Genomic DNA, 20052 nt, shown 5'->3' with positions numbered 1-20052 from the left:
AATTTTAACCTAGAGAGGTCTCCAGGCAAAAACACAGATTATGAATCTGACACAATGTGTGCGAGCTTGGAACCAGAAGTGCTTAAACAATGAAAAAAAAGATAACTCCTAAATACCCGCACCCAAGAGAAATGCTTACCTTTTTTAAATCATCTGGTGATTATTATTCGTATTTTATTGGTATGGTGGACTTTAGGTTAAATCTGCTACAGGTGACTAACGTTTTTATCTGTATGGTAGTTTTCAGACTAAATTACTTTCATTGTTATGAACGTGTGTCTGTGTTGTTGATGTGAGTGAGCGGTAATATGACTCGTGTTCTACTAAAGAAATTTGTGACTCAAAAAGATCTTTTGCATCGCAACTGCGATTATAACAAAAATGAGCCAGATTCTGCTAGTTAAGGCCATGTTGTGTTTATGCCTACTTAGATCTCAATTTGGGGTCAATAAAAGGACAAGTCTGCAGGGAAGAACATTATTGTGTTAATCTCATAGAAGCAAATAAGCATTGCTCTACAACCATAAATTTTGCGAAGGGAATTACAATGTTGTAATCTCTAATAATGCAGAACTCTGAAAATTGATCGTGAGGAAAAATTATGTTTTTGTTGTGTGTTCCAAGAGGGATGCAACTTATTCCAATGCATAGACATCTTTCCTCCTTTTAAAGTAACTAGACTATCCCTACAAAAGATTGGCCCTTGGCAATTAATAAATTAAGTGAATATTCTTACTGCTCAAGATACCAATGATTAAACAAGCACTATACGAGACAAATGATCTAGTTGTTTTTGGGGTTGTTGTATTTTGTGTTGGTTTTTTTTTTTTGTTTTTTCTTGTTTGTTTGTTTTTTAGCCTTCCTATCCTCTGTTTGTTTGGTTGGTTATTTGGTGTGCTGAAATCCTGTAATCATTGATAGATTAATTAGCAATAGAGAATCCTTATAGCGTGAGTAGCTGTTTTCAGCTGTATTGTTATATTACACTCATTGAATCTTATTGGTCGATGCTTATGTAGAAGACGATGGCTCATCTTGACTAATTTTGGGCCACTTGGCATCTGTTTTGTTAGATTAAATGTTAACATCAGCAATGATGCCGTTCTTTATAAAATATGTACTAAAAAATACTTTAAAACTATTTTTGTCTTGAAAACACCAGGAAAAAAACTGTGTGCGCGAGGTGACGCTCATGGTTTCTTTGCAGATACTAAACTCTTTTCAGTCGGTGGGAGTGCTCGCAAATTAATACTAGTAGGTTCCCGGACAGAATGTTTGTTCAGTCTGCAGTTATCTCTTTTCGATCCCTGCTTTGTTATCTTCAGTTGTTTGCCCAGTCTGTTCATGGCTATAAAAGGATGCTTCTAGAGGAGAAAGAGGGATAAAGCTCCACTCCTGCGGTGTGTGTACTTCGTTTGTTTAAGATACATGCTTTGTACTTCAAAAACGTTTAGGAAAGTCCTGCTGCCATTCAATTTTAGGCTAGCTAGCTGATACACATGTGCAAAAATTTATTTTCTGATTCTCCTAGTGGATAATATAAAGACATTATCAGCTTTGTGTTATAACCCGCTCGGCTCCAGTACAATGCGAGGTGCGTTTACTATAACCACGTCAGCGAGTTTAGACAAAAACTCTGTTTCCTGTTTTGAAGTGCTTGTTATTAGTTTGTACTGATTGCTATGTTACATGACCATACATGTACTATGTTTGTAGTGGTCAGAGTTCTCATTTTTTCATAGCTAGCGACAATCCTGATACTCCATCAAACATTGAATACTGTGTGTGTTTGTTTTAAATTTAGATCATGGAATCGTGCTTACAATTTTGTTGTTTTACCTCCATGAGCTGGTGTGCCTAGGTGCTCATCCTTTATTTATCATCCCATTTTCATTGCTTAGGGTAACATTGTTCTACGTGTGTGATATGAACGATACCTTGATTCTGCTGTGTAGTTATTTTGTCGAAAGTGATACGATAGTGTACCTGATCTTTTATATAGGGCCTAGTGTGACAGTTAGAGAACTGGGGGGAGTGTGAGACCTATAGACCAATACAATGTTGTTTGGTCCAGGTGTTCGCTCCTATACCTACGCAGCTCTCATCCTGGTGCACGGTTCAAACTTCGATGTGTCTCAGCCAGATTCTCCTGGACAGAAAGTGGTGACCGCATCAGCTAACTCTGGTGTGGTTTTGACACACGCCTTCAAACCAGTGTCCTTATCAAATTGTTCGCTACCAAGCAAGTGTATATGGTGCTGTTTCTCAAATTACCAATAATTCCTTTGTAGACAGATATGGAAATAAATATCACCTACTTAATTGCAAGCATTCAGTAGGCCAAAGCAACTTTTCTTTCAATGGTGACATAACCGATTGTAGATCCTTTAATGAAGTCTGCTTGATTGAATTTATTTCCGTGTGTTAAAAAGGAGACAATGGAAATGAATCGCTAGAAGGACAGTTTGCGTAAGATAATTGGCTGCAGGATGGTGTTATTCTGATGTGTAAGCATTGGTGGGTGGGGAGGTCTACCTGCTACTCTGTGTATCACCAATGGATTTGGCCATGGCTTTCATTCCTCAGCCAACTATATTATCCTTATACATTTGGCTTGTGGTCATAGTAGAAATAAATTTATTATCACCTTCTTGTAGTTGTTATAATACCGTTGTCCTGTAGGTTAGGCCAGCAAGTAAAAGTGACATCTCACTCCTTCTTTTGATCCTAGTGTTACCATATTATTTGTTTGGGATATAAACTGTCATCTGCATTGGAAGTCCAGGAAATAACTTGGACGTTCTTAGCAGCTTCTACTTGATCAGGTGTCGTTTTTCCTTTTCTTTCATACTATTCTTCTTTCACTTAAAGTTCATTAATCTTCATAATTTCCTTTTACTTTCATATACATTTTCTTTTATCTTTCTTTTATCAAGTAATTCTTTTAACAACTTCTTTTCTTTTCATATTCTTATTCTTTTCTTTTCTTTTCATTTTTTTTCTATTCGTCTTTCTTTTCCTTTCTTTCTTCCGTTTCTTTCCTTTCATTTATACTTTCCTTTCCTTTCATACTTACCTTTGCTTTCCTTTCTTTTCCTTTCCTTTCCTTTCCTTTCCTTTCCTTTCCTTTCCTTTCCTTTCCTTTCCTTTCTTTTTTTTTTCTTTTTTCTTTTTTCATCTTAAGAGATCAGTAGGGGAGCTAATAGAAGTTCTAAAAGTTTCACATATGATCTTCTGAGATTGCACAGAATGTGTTGATGAGGTAGAAAAAATGCACTATAAAAGCTTCCAGTGAGACAGCTGCCCATATATTGGTGTGTTCCTTTTTACTGGACAGACTAGAAATGAACCATGTCTGAAAATTACAGCTTGAATAGCTCTTACACATTCCGGATTCAGACTCTGAAAAATCTCTGGGCCTTATCTTTTAACAGTTGCACAGTGTAGGAAGAATCAGACCTGTAAAGGTGTGAATTGGAGGAGATTGAAGCTCTTGTGTTCTGCCAACAATCAGCATTCTAATAGATGACAAGTAATAATAAAATAATAAAAACCCACCAAAACCACAGGAAAAAAAAAAAATTATGACACCGATAAATTATTATTCTTACCACCAATAAAATTTCTGGGTTTACAGAAGTCAGAAGATAGTTTCTAATTTTATGGAGGAAAACCCCTACCCTCAATTTGAAAGTTGATAGCTAATATTCTGTGGTAAGTAGTCTGGGGAACAATATTCAAGAATAAAAATTAAATTTCTCCATAATTTTCAGATATGGATGTAATGGATACTAGATTGTCTGAAAGAACTGTAAAGCTAGTTTCGTGGCTGACACTGCTAAAGATCATTTCTTTTGAATGAATAGTAAATGTGAATTTCCAAAGTATCTCTCAGTCTCTTGAACTGTAATTTAGCGTGTTACTTTGAAATTGCTTCTCACCTTTCCTAGCAACCCCCATCATTACTATTTTAAATCATTAAATTTGACTTCAATAACTATTTCTATTTTCCCTACAGATTTCATTTTTGGCCTCTGCTTACCTAAGCCAGCATCTCTCAGAGGAAAGCTGCTCTGCACTTGCATCTGTAACACATTACCTTTATCTCTGCCAGTTCAGCTGGATGCTTATTCAGGTTAGTCTCATAGTTGTTTTCCACCCCTTTCCAAAGCCTCTTTAAAATAACTGATACTGAGACTGTATTTATGTTGGTTGTGTTTATTTTGTGTGTGTGTAAGCGCTCATATGTTGGTAATCTAGTGCTACTACAGAAACATTATTTTTTTATTAATTCTAGAGTGTCAGAGGTCTAGTGGTAAATATTCAAACACTAAAAAGAATTTTTCCTCTAGTATCTATTAGAACTGCATAAGAGTTTCCATATCTCACTTTGTCCTATAGACATTATTGAGTAAAAACACTGAAGTACTAAGTTTCTAAGCATGTAATTGGTCTTTTGAGATAGTGTCTTGAAGTTAAACTACATTGTCTTTTTTGAAGTCACTAGCATTTTAGTAATTAGATTTGTGAAATACAGCAAGTATGCCATCATAAGTTTGCATTGCAATAAAGACCATATTCATTCATAGCGTCAGAATTTTTATGTAATATACTACTATACATGATGTAAAAACAAACTGAACTTCTGTGACCGTAAACAGTAAAATATGTAATAGAGAAGCAGCAGTTTTATTTTAGTCTAAATAGAAATCTGTGAGGTTGTTTGGAAAATATATTCTCATACCTTCTTTTAGAAGTGCATATTTAGCAATACTGAACGAATTATCCCATTTATATTTCTTTTACTTTGACAGGATTTCTCCATAGCTTTATACATGCAGCTACATACACTACCACACCAATTATCCAATAAGCAAGTGGTCAGACAAAGAAAGGAATTGTAAATTAAGAGCATATCTAAATGCAACTTTTTCTTCTAGTGATATTAATGTGGTATCTGACATTTTCCTGAGATTGCTGTCAGGCTGCATGCACTGAAAACCAGAAGAGCTTGTCTAATAGCTCCTGTGTGCTGTTGATCCTCACAGACAGTGTTTTTGAAGGAGATAAACAAATTAGTCTAAAACCATGCACAGCCTTAATGGAAGAGGTGAATGGGTGTTTTAGGTCCAGTTTAATGTGGTGTATACATTGCGATATAGTTGGAAGCATAATGTCAGTCAATTACATTACTTTTGCAACCATTCCTAAAAATGCAGCACTGTCCTTCATTTTTTTCATACTGTACAGAGATCTAGACTGCTCAGTCAATAGTGATGCTTGATATTCTTTTATTTATTTGGTGTTTCGTTTTCCTGAGTATATACAATTAGCCAAAATAAACATTATCTCTGGAAGCTGTTTATTTCTACTCACTCTATCAATACTGAAATTCTTTTTCATCTCCTGTATCTAGGTTGGCTTATGACTTTATCTTAGGCTGACTTACCTAATTTACTTTGCTACCTGTAGACCTTTTTTCTTTCTCACAGCTGCTCAGTTGCTTCATTTGTCAATCACTTCAGTTTTCTTGAATGTTTCCTATTTTCTACAAAGAAATTAATAATTTCAGATTAACAGTTTATTGGGATATCTCACATTCAGACTGTATTAAGTTGCAAATTATTCCCTTTTTAAATTTTTACTTCTGTAAACATTAATTGTTAATAATGACAAAAAAATTTGGATGGTTGTTAATATTTGGTCATTTTTACAGCTGTAGTTGAAACCTGATGTTATTTTTTGTTGGAGCAAACTTTGGTCAAGTTGAGAATTTATACGTGCCGTTTTGTTTGGCAGGCCTTCTTATTGCTATTAGTCATGAAGACTTTACACTGAAATTTGAGGTGACAATGAAGTTTCAGAGTGACAGTACCCTTTATAGCCTGTTCAGTGATGAGCTGAGAGGAGTAGCCAGGAGTAAAACTTGGATTGAAGGGGAATATCCACTTTTCTGGGTGCAGGTCTTCAGCTGTGAATCATTCCTGAAGTTTGAAACACTCAAAAGGAAAGAAACTGTCTGAAATGTAGATGAACCCAACTCTCAGAGACAATCTACTACTCTTGATGGAGAATAGGTCTTGAATTTCTCTCTCTCTCATGGCAGAACTAAATGAATTAACTTTCTATCTGGTCTTAATTTTTCTGGACTCTGTTTCTGCTGTTGGAGGTTATAAAAATGATCATATATTTCTTGGAGAAGGAACAGCTCCAGTTTTTCCTCTTCCATCTCTTTGCTTACCACAGTTCATGCCTGGTCAACAGACTCAGGTGAACAGATATTTATTTATTTGTTTGTTTGTTTGTTTATTTTTGTGGAGTGAAATCCTCAGCTGAACTAAGGGAAAAATTAGGATTCAATAACTTACTTTGGATACAGAGTTGAATCTTGTATATCCTTCTAATAATTGCATATTTCATCTTCACTTTGTTTTACACTAGATAAATAGTGCCTCAGCTACAGGGATGTGTACATACACAGGTCAGTCCTCTTCTACAAAACTGGAGGGAGGAATTTCCTTTGAATTACAGCACCTTTCTCAGTTACAATGCAATCCATATCATTAAGAATCTCACTCTGCCATCACTGTTATCCATTCTTCCGTAGTATTTCCACCCAAAGCAGTGAGGAAACAGTGCCAGAGCCCTAAGGAGTAACAGGATTATTTGCATGCTTAATTGGACCCCACACCACTATTAGCAAAATCTGTGGATACAGGAGCAAACCAAACTAATTTGGAAAATCTGGACATTGCAGCTTTATAAATGGCAGCTTTAATGCCTGGGATGCAAATGTTTGTTTTTCTTAGCATTGCATACCTAACACACGTTACATGATTTGGAAGGCAGCAGAATTAATAATATATGGGACTTACATACCTATGTCTGGGAAACAGTAAAAAAATATGTGAACAGATTCTGTGTTGCTCATGCACTCATTGCAGTCTGTGAGGCTGTATACATCAGTGCATACTCCTGATCACTGTAAACATATCTGCTAGTGCCATTCTGGATCAATGCACACAGAAGTAGGTCAGTGTTACAGTCAATTGTGAGCAGCATGCTCACAATAATAATGTTAGGAAATGAGATGTGCATAAATTAATATATTTATATATGTAAGTATCAAAAGGTGACTAAGCAGTACTTCCAGGAAGCTAATGTAATGTCTATAGGAAAACCCAGATGAAATAGTTGATCCAGCTTATGTACATGCATTTTTGTAGTCCAGATCAAATATACTCAATTGCTAGATTCTAGGACAACATCCTTGCCCTTTTTGTTCTAATCTGTGTAATTCCTGCATATTACTATTATAGTACTTCAAACTTAGATTTTATATATTTTAGTAATGATTGCAATAACAAAACACATAGCACAGTACTATAGTTCTTTTTCCATGTTTAGCTTTTTGTAAGCTTGCCTTCAATATCAGTATTTACACTATCTACATGCTGACAGAAATGCAGGAATGGGAAGGACCACAGAGACAGAAGGAAAGGACTGTCAGCAGAAGCAGAACAAAGGGCACATCAAATCATCCTTTCCACAAGCTTATCTGACGGTTTCCTTTGTATTGTATTGTCACGTTGGCTTTTATGAGTGGATTTCTGTAGATTGAAGAAATTTAATGTCATTACCCAATGTGTAAAGGATGAGGCTGAAATATCTGAAATATCTGCTTCATACTCATGCTGAAATTGAGCATTCTTACACATGTCCCATATAAAGGTGTGCATAAGTCTATATTTTTAAGTGCACTCTGTGCTTTTATCATGAGCACACACCAGGGATACCTCTGTATTCTGTAAATCTTCATGTGATAACCATTACTCAAGAAACATAAGTCTCTTCTTTTAGCATGTCCTAAGTTGTTAGAAAAATAGCTAAATTGCCAGAATGGAAATAAACTGTCTTTTGAGGAGAAAATGAAACTTGTATAGTCTTCGACTACTAATTCTGAAATGGAGAAAAATTAGGTTAAAAAGAAGACTTTTGTCCTGTTTTGATCCATTGCTAGACTGGAGTAAGTCAGCAGAGAGAGCAGCAGTTCTATAAGAAAACCAGAATGAATGGTCATGAATGGCACATGTGGATCCTTCTTTGTGGATTTAATGGCAACTTTAACTATTTGCTTAATAAATGTATTGCAGCCATTCATAAAACAAATAGAGGAAAATATTTTCCATCGGTCTAGGAAATAGTTCCCTTAAAGTATTTTTCAGCTGGTGTTTACCTGAAATCCACAAATATTGCTTAAAACAGATGAATTGATAAAGAAATTAAAAGTGTTCCATCCTCTGGCAGGTAATTGATTGCCTCATTAAAAAAGCAAAGAAGCTTTACTAAACTTCACATAGTCTCACTGGAGCGTTATTAGTCTTTGTAGGTGTTTTGTTTTCTACCTCAGAACAATAGATACTTGTGCACTTGTTCTTCCACTTGAGCAGCTGAGAAATGTGCTGTACATTTTATTCTTCTCTAGGACTGGCTATTGTTGCAGCATGGTAACAGGAAAGGAGTTCTTAAAATTAGTACAAATATTTGCATTTCACCGATTTAATTTCTGAAGGGGTTAAAGAAAACATATAATTATGAAGACAGAAGGTTCCCTGCACAGGAAATGGTGAAGTAACCACACTCCCTTACATCTTTACAGATGTACTGATGTTAAAGTCTTCTTTTATGACAGATGAGATAAGGTGATAGGTAAATATGACTAAATAAACACAGAACAAGGACATGAAGTACAGTTTCTTGGAAAGAAATCCCTGTTGCATGGTTGAGACTAATTTTCTCTGGATAGTCAGAAACAGTAGAACTAACAATCCCTGAGCATAACTGCATAAACAAGTTCAAGGATTTGCTACCTGGAAATGCCCAGAGTGAAGTGTGGCCTAGTCAGGACTATAGAAGCACGTTTCCTCATTTTTTTTTCCATGTTTCACTGCACAGCTGACATTCACTTAACCATTTCCTTTGAGAAGAAAGAATGTACATTGTAAGAAGATGTCTAATAAAATACTGAATCAGTTCTCAATCCCATGAAAAGGAGAGAAAATTTTAAGAGTACAACTAATAAGTGGGAAAAATATTTTCACCAACTGTGGATATTTTTCCCAAATTTTCATCTGTTAGGCATTTTCTTCTTGTGAAAGTCCAATAATGGAATTAATGGTTTTTCCAATTTTTTTTTTTAAGTTATATAGGAAAATTCTGAGTGTATAATAGGATTTTCCGATATTCTTTCAAGGATAACCAATTTGCCTTTGCTCACATAACACCAATCATCGAAGAAAAAAATAAGTTTCATAATAATGGCTGTATATTTAATATAATTGCCTGCACCAGACATAAAATGTCATTCTCTAAGGGAGTATTCGAAAATGTTTGCTGAACTTATGTTTTTTTTTTTTTGAAAGCATGTTGTTAGCAAATATAATGTTGTTTATGACTCATGAAAGTATTTTATATTGATGCTATCTAAATCACAGGAATTAAAACATATTAAAATATAACTTCTGAGATTTACTTAAACGATCCACAAACCAGTAATTTAGTATTTGTAAAAATTCAGTCTCCATACACTACCTGTTGGCTGAGGGGAATCCACAAAATTTCACAGATAATCACTTTGCAATTTTCTTGTCACTGAATATAGATTTCACACATCCTCGCAATAGACAGCTGCAAGTTAAGAATATAAATCAACATTATTATGTGAAATACCTCTGTATTGAGTAGAAAGGTATGAATATGATTGGGTAAGGATCACTGTGTGCCTGAAGATGTCTGTCTCTTATCCTTTGATTGTAAAGAGAATGTAAAGGTTGAAGCAGATATCCTCTAGATAGAAAAAGTCAAAAATAATCCTTTACTTATCTCAGCTATAAGGCTCTTCCTCACAGGAGAAGTACTACAGGTCCCTGATCAACTTCTTGGTCCTCTGTTGGGTTTATTCCATTATATCCAGGTCTCTCTTGCTCTGAGGTGCCCAGAACTGGAAGCAGCACTCCATATATAGCCATTTCTTTTTATCATTCTATTCCCTTCATACAACCTCCAAATTTCTATTATTGCTCAAGAAGAGTTTTCTTCCTCGGTTCAGTACTCTGTACAGATGGGTTAAGTATTTCCTGTCCAAGTATAAAGCAGCAACAAAGCTAAGTGGGCTATTCCTTTAGACACCAGGAGTTACTTCCAGGTAGAGAGCAGGTAGGAAGTCAGAAAAAGTTATCAAAAGTAATTAAAACTTGTAAGATTCCTCTAATGAAACTCCCACAATAGTCTTTCTCAAAAGTAGAATGAAACACCTCGGTCTTCACTGGTGGCCAGGATTCTAGTCTTTTTCACATCCCTAAGCCCTGCATCCCCAAACCTCTATGTGGGGACTAAGGAGGTAAATCCCTCACCACCGTAAGGGTAGAGCAAGTCTGAGAGTGCCTCCTTAGACACAAGTACACAAGGTACAAGTCGATGGGGCTAGATGGCGTGCATCCCAGGGTCCTAAAGGAGCTGGCTGGGGTGGTTGCCAAGCCACTCTCCATCATATTTGAGAAGTCGTGGCTGTCAGGTGAGGTCCAGGACAATTGGAGAAAGGGCCATGTCACTCCCATATACAAGAAGGGGAGCAGGGAGGACCCAGGGAACTACAGGCCGGTGAGTCTTACCTCCGTGCCTGGGAAGATTATGGAACAGATCCTCCTGGACAACATGCTCGATCACATAAAGAATGAGCATGTGATCCGAGACAGCCAGCATGGCTTCACCAGGGGAAGGTCATGCTTAACTAATCTTGTGGCCTTCTATGATGGAGTGATGGCATTGGTGGACGAAGGGTAGGCAACCAATGGCATTTACCTGGACCTGAGCAAGGCCTTTGACATGGTCCCCCACCACATCCTCATCTCCAAATTGGAGGGAAGTGGGTTTGATGGGTGGACAACTCAATGGATAAGCAATTGGTTGAAAGGCCGCAGACAGAGGGTGGTGGTCAATGGCTCTATGTCCAGGTGGAGGCCGGTTATGAGTGGTGTCCCTCAAGGGTCTGTCTTGGGACCGGTGCTCTTTAACATCTTTATTAATGACATCGATGAGGGAACTGAGTGCACCCTCAGCAAGTTTGCTGACGTCACCAAGCTGAGTGGTGCAGTCGATACTGTGGAAGGAAAGGATGCCATTCAGAAGGACTTTGACAGGCCGGAAAGCTGGGCTCGGGTGAACCTAATGAGGTTCAACACAGCAAAGTGCAAGGTTTTGCACTTGGGCTGGAAGAACCGCAGGCACCTGTACAGGCTGGGAGGAGTGGTCCTTTAGAGCAGCTCAGCAGAGAAGGACCTGGGGGTCCTGATGGATGAAAGACTCAACATGAACCAGCAGTGCGCTCTGGCAGCCCAGAAAGCAAATGGGATCCTGGGCTCCATCAGGAGAGGGGTGGTCAGCAGGGATAGGGAGGTGATCGTCCCTCTCTACTCTGCTCTTGTGAGGCCCCATCTGGAGTACTGTGTCCAGGTGTGGAGCCCTCAGTACAAAAAAGACCTTGAGATTTTGGAAAGGGTCTAGAGGAGGGCCATGAAGATGATCAGGGGGCTGGAGCACCTCCCCTACGAGGACAGGCTGAGGGAGTTGGGCTTGTTCAGCCTGGAGAAGAGAAGGTTGCGGGGTGACCTCATTGCAGCCTTTCAATACCTGAAGGGAACTTACACCCAGGAGGGGAGTAAACTCTTTGAAAGGGCTGACAATAGCAGGACATGGGGAAATGGTTTTAAGTTGAAGGAGGGAAGATTTAGGTTGGATGTTAGGGGAAAGTTCTTTACTAGAAGAGTGGTTAGGTCCTGGAACAGGCTGCCCAGGGAGGTTGTGGATGCCCCGTCCTTGGAGGTGTTCAGGACCAGGTTGGACAGGGCCCTGGGCAACCTGATCTAGTAAAGGTGTATGTTTGGTGGCCCTGCTAGGCAGGGCGGTTGGAATTACATGATACTTGAGGTCCCTTCCAACTCGGGTCATTCTGTGATTCTGTGATTCTGTAAAAGAGTCATACCACTTTGGCAGACACAATTTATTTAGCTAACAGATCAAATATTTTTGGTAGACAAACTAAGAAGATAACAAGAAAGTATCAACAAGATATCACATGCACAAAGACCTTGGATAATGACTCTAAGGGCCTCTGATGTGAATGTGTGCTGTTATATGCTGTTAAGTTAAACTTTTGCTTGTAATTATATTCTTACATTCATACCACCACACTGAGCCATTCATACCATGTTGAAAAGTTAAAGGTGCATTTTCAGCAAGATAAATACAGCTGAACAATTTCTTTAAAACCTTTAATACAGATCAGAATTAGCAATATTATGTGACAGTCTTTGGTATGAGAGTGTGGAAATCCAAGAAAAAAGTATCCTTTGCACTGCATAAATAATGTTTTCTACTAAACAGAGTGTCTTCTTGTCTTCAGTAGTCTGATTGCAAATCTAAAAATTACATAATTCACTTTTATAACCATTCTCTTTCAATTACTTAGGAGAAGAAAACCAGAACAAACTATTTGTACTGAAAAATGTTTATATTTACACACACAGTAGAGCTTATAGTGTATTATTATATTTGGAGTAATTTGTTTTTCTGGGGGTGATAGCTAAACATCCACTAAATATATTCATTAATATTCTGCATTATTCTTCAGGCTGTTAATTTCTGGTATGTACTGGTGATGAATGATGAACACACAGAGCGGCGCTATCTACTTTACTTCCTTTTGAGCTGGGGGCTTCCAGCTTTTATTGTCATCCTGCTTTTAATTATCCTGAGAGGCATCTATCATCACAGCACAGCACAGATTTATGGCCTGGTCTACAGTGATCTGTAAGTTTCTCTTCAAATATCCCTCAGCTAGCAATTGTGCTTCTATGTTTTATTTTTAATTTACTTGCCTGCAGACAAGGGGATGTGCATATGGCCAAGTGCAGTAATGGGCAGGGGATTTCCTTGGCTAATAGAGACGAAGCAAGCATATCATCTATACACAGTGCTGCACATTCTGTACGATTGGGCTTTGTTTACTCCACTTTCTCCACAGTTCCATCGTGGTTTGAGCACTGGTGAAGCCAACTCTGGCATGTCTGTCTTGTGGGTAAATTATTTATTCTTTTCTGAGATTGTGCAGATTCAACATGAAGGACAGAAATGGCCACTACTGCAGAAATGAGCTGAACAATATGTGTTTTTTCCATTTAATTATATTATTTATTAATAAATTAAAAAATATATATATCAAAGACACATAAAGAAACTTTCAAACCTCCTTTCTTCGGTTATTAATAATATTTTCTGATAATCGATGTTACTACATTAACATGTCAAACATACTTTCTTTACTGTTTCTTTTGGAATATTGAACACACTGCATTCCAAACTGTTCTTAGTTTGAACACTGCTATAATGCCAGCAATTAACTGAGCCCTTTCAAAGTTATATGTAATCTCAGAAAACTGTGCTACTTTTAAAAATAATAATACACCTGTGCATGACTTCAGAAATTTAAGTAGAAAAATAGATAGATAAATATTTTTGTTATCCTTTCTGCCTCTTTGACTCTGACATCTTTTCTGTCACAGTTAATCTATGATAATAGCTGTCCTCATACAGCAAAAATTAAACATACAACCTCTATTTAATATAAGGATGTACAAATTGCTATACAAAAACTTCTTATGAAAGTGCTTGCAGAGAAGACTTAAAACAGGAGAGCATTCATCCGTCTTCCACGAAGGTGTAAGATACAGTGTACATCATACCATTTTAACCCAGTGAAATTCAGTGCAACTGAAACTATTTTGTTTTATTTGCCACAGAAGGGAAATTACTTGAAAAGTAGATACTGGAATTCATTATCTGTGTCTGTGAATATATGTATGTGCATATGTATGTGATTGTCTTCTGCATGTACATATGTACTTGTACAAGTGTTTTATCTTGCAGGGATAAGCTCATTTATATCTCAGTGAGCTACACTGAGTACTGGAAGCCCAGGTTTACCACCACCATAAAATATACCAGTTCTCAACTGGGAGGTCCAAACTGGCAGACCATTTATGATATTAATGCAACTTGACTGAGTGCTACATCAGCTCTGTACAATGCCATACATGCAGATGTTTCTTCTCCAAACATGGCAAACAATAGTATTAAACTTTTCTTCCCAGTAGAATGCTCCTCTGTACTTGGAAAACACAAGAAGTGTGTTTAATCAAGTCTTTTGATTGCAGTCAGACAGACAGTATCATTATGTGGTGAAATATGATTTTACAGCTGCTTTTTTTGTTTTTGATGTCTATTAAAAAAATCCCTAAGTTTTGACAAAATTATCAGGTAGTGGAAAATTAGTAATTCCAGATCACTAGCCCAAACTAAATATATAACTTTTCCAGCATCTTATTAAAGTGGCCAAATGCCAGAAATCATCCTAAGCTTAGTGAGTCCGCAACTCAGTCCAGCTCAGTAAGGATGAGCACTGTAAGGAGAAAACTGCAAGGATTTTAATAAATAGCACTCGTGCTGAATCCTAGCTTAGAGAGTAATCAAAAAGTTCCTCATAATTATACAAAGAGGACTTTCAAAGCCAGGATCTAGGAAAGAGGATTGAACTGCATCACTTAGTTTCTTTTCTCGGAATCAGATGTGGTAGTGGAAAAAGTAACACACAGATTTCCACAGTCAAGGTCATTGCAAAATAACTTCAGAATCAGCATCAGGTATAGTGGTATAGTGTGAAAACAATGGTTTACTACTAAGAAGCTCATTTCATGTAAGGGGTGGAAGACAGGTTAAAATTAAAAAAAAAAAAAAAAAATCAGTACAGCCTGCTATCATATCTCTAGCCTATATAATTGATCTCTCAGGAGAGCCATTTTTGCATTGCTGTGGTGTCTGGATGACTGTTTTCTTCCTGACCTGCGTGTCATAGGCACAATTAATAGCTGAAATTAAAAGCTGAAACTTATGCTGATAAATCTTATGTTTGTATGTAATAAAAAGGTTTGGGTTCTATTAGATTTTATGTTCCAAAACAGCTGTTAGGAAATGGTCTTCCGTTCATTATGATAACTTTAGATATATACAAATATATTTTGTACAGAATTTTATAACTACCAGAGCATGTAACAGAATAAACCTAACAGACCATCATGGTGATAGTTTTAGTATACAGATGGTTATTATCCATCATAATATCTTCTGTCTTTCTTGTGATTATATAATATCCCTCATAACTGACTGCATTTATGTATGGTATGAACACTGCACTGTTTGGCATTATGAAAACTTGTTATGATGAAGGGAAAGTTTTCCATACCATGATACCACCAAGTAGCATGATGTTTTTGGATCACAGTTCAGTGATGTATTAACTGCCAAGAAAGGGCTCTTTTTTTTTTTTCCCCTGTGCTAATTTCCTGTTGCTCAGCAGCTACCAGTTCACTGGCATTTGAACAGTTTTAGAGTGGAGTTTGCAGAGCAAAACAATACTGTGGACTCCAAGACCTTCTCTGCTCAACTCCTGGTGCCCAGAACTCACTCTCTTGCCCAGACTCACCTTTTTCCCACTCCTGTGCAGGCAGTTGAAGATAGCTGTCCAGCAGTTCTTCCCTACCCCAGGGCACTAAGAAGAGGTTTGTGGTCAGAGACCTACCAAAGCTGAGCAGTGCCAGGTCACAGGGATGGGACTGGAGAATTAACAATAGAATTCCTTAAAAAAAAAGTCAGAAAAATAGTTAAGAATTTGTTGTGAAAATATGGATAAGCAAAAGGTTGTTTGAATAGAACAGAACAAAACAAAACAGAAAAAAAAAAAAAAAAAAGGTTGATGAAAGGAATGATAGCATAAATGAAATGAAATAAGACCACTCTGGAGAGAGACGGGCAATTGCCTTCAGTGGGTTTGAATAAGGGGCAGTCTAGCTGGATATCTATGAAGGAAACTAAGGAGGTTGTATGAAATTTTGATGCAATAGTTTTCCATAGAAGTTAGTAAGATTCAATACCTTCTTAAAATCATGTGTTAATTCTCATAACTTTTAAAAAGAATGACAAGCTGTTGCAGATTGAGGTGTCTGTAACTGTAACTGCTTCCTCTGCATAACTTCTGCATGTAACACCTATTTGCTCAATCATGCCATGAAACTTCAAAGCAAGGATGTTCTCTGCAACCTACTTGTTTTCCAGTGCAAGAGAAATGAATGAGCCCTCAAACACATTTACCATCTGCTCTGTTTTAGACTTCTGTAAGTTCTCATACAACAAGGTTTGTCAATGTCTGTAAATGAATTCTCTAATCTAAAATTTCAAGTATGTTGTCTACTTTGGTGTCTACTCATAATAATAAGCTCATACTTGCTTAAAATTGCTCTGATGGCTGAGTCATTAATGTTTTTTGTGATAAGGTGCAGATTACTGAGAAAGGTGTCAGATCTTTTCAGCTGTCTAGTAACTGAATTTTGAATTAAGCTCTGAACTAGGCGGTTTAATATCACTCCTAAAAAAAGCATGTCACCCTTCTGTATTTCTGAGTACTTATGTTGTACAGATAATTTTTTCAGTCCGTGCTTGAACTTTCTGCAATCTCTGTCTAAAATATTGTCTACGTACATAAATCCTACCAGTTAGGTACACACAGTTTTTAGAAAGTATTCCTTTTTGCCACTTATTACACTGAAATTCACTGCAATTTTGTGTTGTAATACAAGGATAGAAGCCAAGACCCAAATAATCTGGCAAAACCCAGGATCTGTATTTCCACGCAGGAGTTTTTTAATACCCTCTCACACCTTTATCACCCCTCTCCTTTTGAGAAGTTGGAGTAATGAAAACTTGAAGCAGCAAAAATATGTTATTTGCTATTAAATAAAGCATCAGGAGCAGATTAAATAATGAAATATTTTGTTGCTTTATGCCATTTCACCTGTCAGACACCTACCTTCTCTGAAATATGTGTACACAGACAGTACTAGTGGTCTCACTTACTATGGGAGAAAATATGAGTAAACTCCTCTTCTGCCTGTAGTTTGGCACTATGAATTAAAACTAGGATCAACTTCAAAGCCAATTTGAGGTCCACCTGCTCCTCCTGTACCTATTTTCCCATAGGGATCCATATGTACATGTTTATTAGATCCACACCTCCATCCCTGATTGAGTTCACTTTTCTCCATATCCAGATGCATTCAGAAAAAAGACAAGAGTTCAGCTGAAAGTCAAATCCCTAAGCTTTATGTGGTTCTCAAATTTCAGAAAACTCAATACTTGTTATTGTCCTTGAATATATCACTAGCCTATCATGCCCTCATTTCTAAAATTAGCTATGTTTCTCAACATTAACTTAATTTTAACGATTTGTTTAAGCTGTGAAGTTTGTTTGTAACAGCTCTCATGAAATACAAATGCAGTTCACCTGGTATGGTGAAAAACATATGAAGGCAAATTGAAACACGTTTGCAAAGAGAGACAGAATGTATAGTGAGGAGATCTGAAGTATTACCCAAACCAGGGGTCCTGACTTTATCCCATTTCCTGGTGGTTACTGTGAAGAGAAATGTTAGTCTTATCCGCTTAGTATGTACCTCAGATTGCCTTATGGGGGATTTACAAGCTGCAGATAGTTCTCAAAGCCATTATAGTTAGTACAGTTGAAAAACCTGAAACTGTTGAATAACTTGAGACATCACAGAATCACAGAATTGTAGGGGTTGGAAGGGACCTCTAGAGATCATCGAGTCCAACCCCCCTGCCAAAGCAGGCTCCCTACACCACGTCACACAGGTAGGCGTCCAGGCAGGTCTTGAATATAACCAGAGAAGGAGACTCCACCACCTCCCTGGGCAGCCTGTTCCAGTGCTCCGTCACCCTCACTGTAAAGAAGTTCTTCCGCACAGTCGTGCAGAACTTCCTATGCTGTACTTTCATCCCATTACCCCTAGTCCTATCCCCACGCACTACTGAAAAGAGACCAGACTCACCACTATGGCTCCCACACCTCAGGTATTTATAAACCTGGATCAAATCCCCTCTCAGCCTTCTTTTCTCAAGGCTAAACAGACACAGTTCCCTAAGTCTCTGTTCATAGGGGAGATGCTCCAGGCCCTTCACCATCTTTGTGGCCCTCTGCTGGACTCTTTCCAAGAGATCCCTGTCTTTTTTGTACTGGGGAGCCCAGAACTGGACACAGTATTCCAGATGAGGCCTCACCAGGGCAGAGTAGAGGGGGAGGATCACCTCCTTTGACCTGCTGGACACGCTCTTGTCATGGACATGTAACAGTTCAGACATTTTTTTATGCAGGAAGCTGAGTTTGGGTTCATGGTGCTTTATAACTCTTAAATTTTAAAAAACAAAGAAGCAAGCAAAAGGACTTTCTGGGCATCCTTGACAAAAAATGTCACTTTCTTATCTCTCATGTAACCCTGAAAATTTAATTGTTTACGCTTGCATAGGAGTACAGATTTCAAGACTATGTAAAGTCTTGAAATCAACAATTGCAGGGTTCTGCCCTAACTCATCTGTTTCTGAGATTAAAGGCCAGATTTATTTAACTAACTATATCAGTTTTTGTTCACAAATCTGAGTTTGAAGGTTAATTATGCCACATTCATTGGGCCTCTACTCAAGAGACTGTCCAGAGGCATAGTATTCCAGAAAAAGAAGTAAATGTACCACTGTAAAATTGGCCAGAATCACAAGGAAGTGGAATTTAAGCTTTTGATGCACTTCGGTGATTTGAAAAATCTTATCTGCCATTATATTAAGGTATGTTTTTTCATACATATAAGAAGTACTTTTGTGCATAAATGTGTTGCCACTTTAAGGTTTGAATCCCACAAGACCTTCTGATTGAAACTGAACTCCCCAAAACAGACCTAAGGCCTATTTTATTTTTCTCAAGAGCAAGAATGAAAACAACTAAGCTTTGAAATGGAGAAAAAGGGAAATGATAATACATGATAGAATACAGATATAAAAGTTTATAAACAAATATTTCCCTGCCCACTGTGTCCTTGCAAAAAAACTGTTTGAGATGGTTTCAAAGCACAGTTTTAGATAAGTTTTAGTCTAGCTTTTTGAACTAAAACAAACTATTTTGTTTCATATCCTTCAGTCTCACCAGCTTCTGGAAACATCTCTTTTCTAGTGTGACCTTTATGCTCAAGGCATGAAATGGTCCCCTCTATGCCAGGAGGTCCCCTCTGATAAATACATTTTCCTCTTTCCTGTGGCAAACAGACTGAGTACTGAGGAACCACATGTATCATGTACGGTGCTTTAGAATTGTAGAAGTAACTTGATTTCATATCTGTGATAGTGAATGGTAACATCTAGTGACAGTAACACCATTGTCCCATCCCTGGAGGTATTTAAGGCCAGGTTGGATGAACCCCTGGGCAGCCTGGTCGAGTATTAAATGGGGAGGTTGGTGGCCCTGCCTGTGGCAGGGGGATTGGAGATTCATGATCCTTGAGGTCCCTTCCAACCCAGGCCATTCTGTGATTCTGTGATCTAGTAGCATAAAAAGGTTAAGCTACATTTCTTGCAAAGATATCTTCTTTGTATCATCTGCCATGGTTACGAGAAATATTGAAGAAAGTGTACAGAAGCATTCATTTTCAGGAAAGAAAGGAAAAAAAAAAAAAAGGAAAACAAAAAGAAAGAAAGAAAAATTAATAATAACTACTGCTGTGTTATGTGCAAAACAGGATGAGACAGACATTTTTCCAGCAATGTCATTAAATCTGGGGCTCTGCAGCCACACGTAGGGCAGGAACAAAAGACTACAGAAAACTGGAAATGATGAACTTTTTTTTTGTGACTAAGAGTTATAATCCCTCTTGTTACTCACACTGCTGTTTCTCTGAATCAAGTTCTTATACTTGGGCACGGCACAGGGCACATATTAGTATCTAAGAGCCATGGCCAATTTTGTCAGGAAAAAACTTCACTGAAAATGAGTTACAGTACCAGGCATATGCTTCCTCAAGCAGCAGTGAGTCAAGGGCACTTCAT

At 37.6% G+C, this 20052-nt stretch overlaps 1 protein-coding gene across 2 annotated transcripts in view; it reads left to right on the top strand.

Annotated features, from left to right (window-relative positions):
- ADGRV1 (adhesion G protein-coupled receptor V1) overlaps positions 1-20052 on the top strand; it is a 248806-nt gene that overhangs the window by 170613 nt on the left and 58141 nt on the right. For both annotated transcript variants that reach the window (XM_032441289.1, XM_032441288.1), the window contains 2 exons: positions 4019-4135; positions 12689-12867. In XM_032441289.1, the coding sequence (XP_032297180.1) occupies positions 4019-4135; positions 12689-12867 (296 nt within the window). The remainder of the gene's footprint in view (positions 1-4018; positions 4136-12688; positions 12868-20052) is intronic.

The sequence above is a fragment of the Coturnix japonica genome, chromosome Z (genome assembly GCF_001577835.2).
Source record: "Coturnix japonica isolate 7356 chromosome Z, Coturnix japonica 2.1, whole genome shotgun sequence".
Taxonomy (NCBI): Eukaryota; Metazoa; Chordata; class Aves; order Galliformes; family Phasianidae; genus Coturnix; species Coturnix japonica.
The sequence above is the reverse complement of the archived record's forward strand: the minus strand, read 5'-3'. Positions and strand labels throughout refer to the sequence as shown.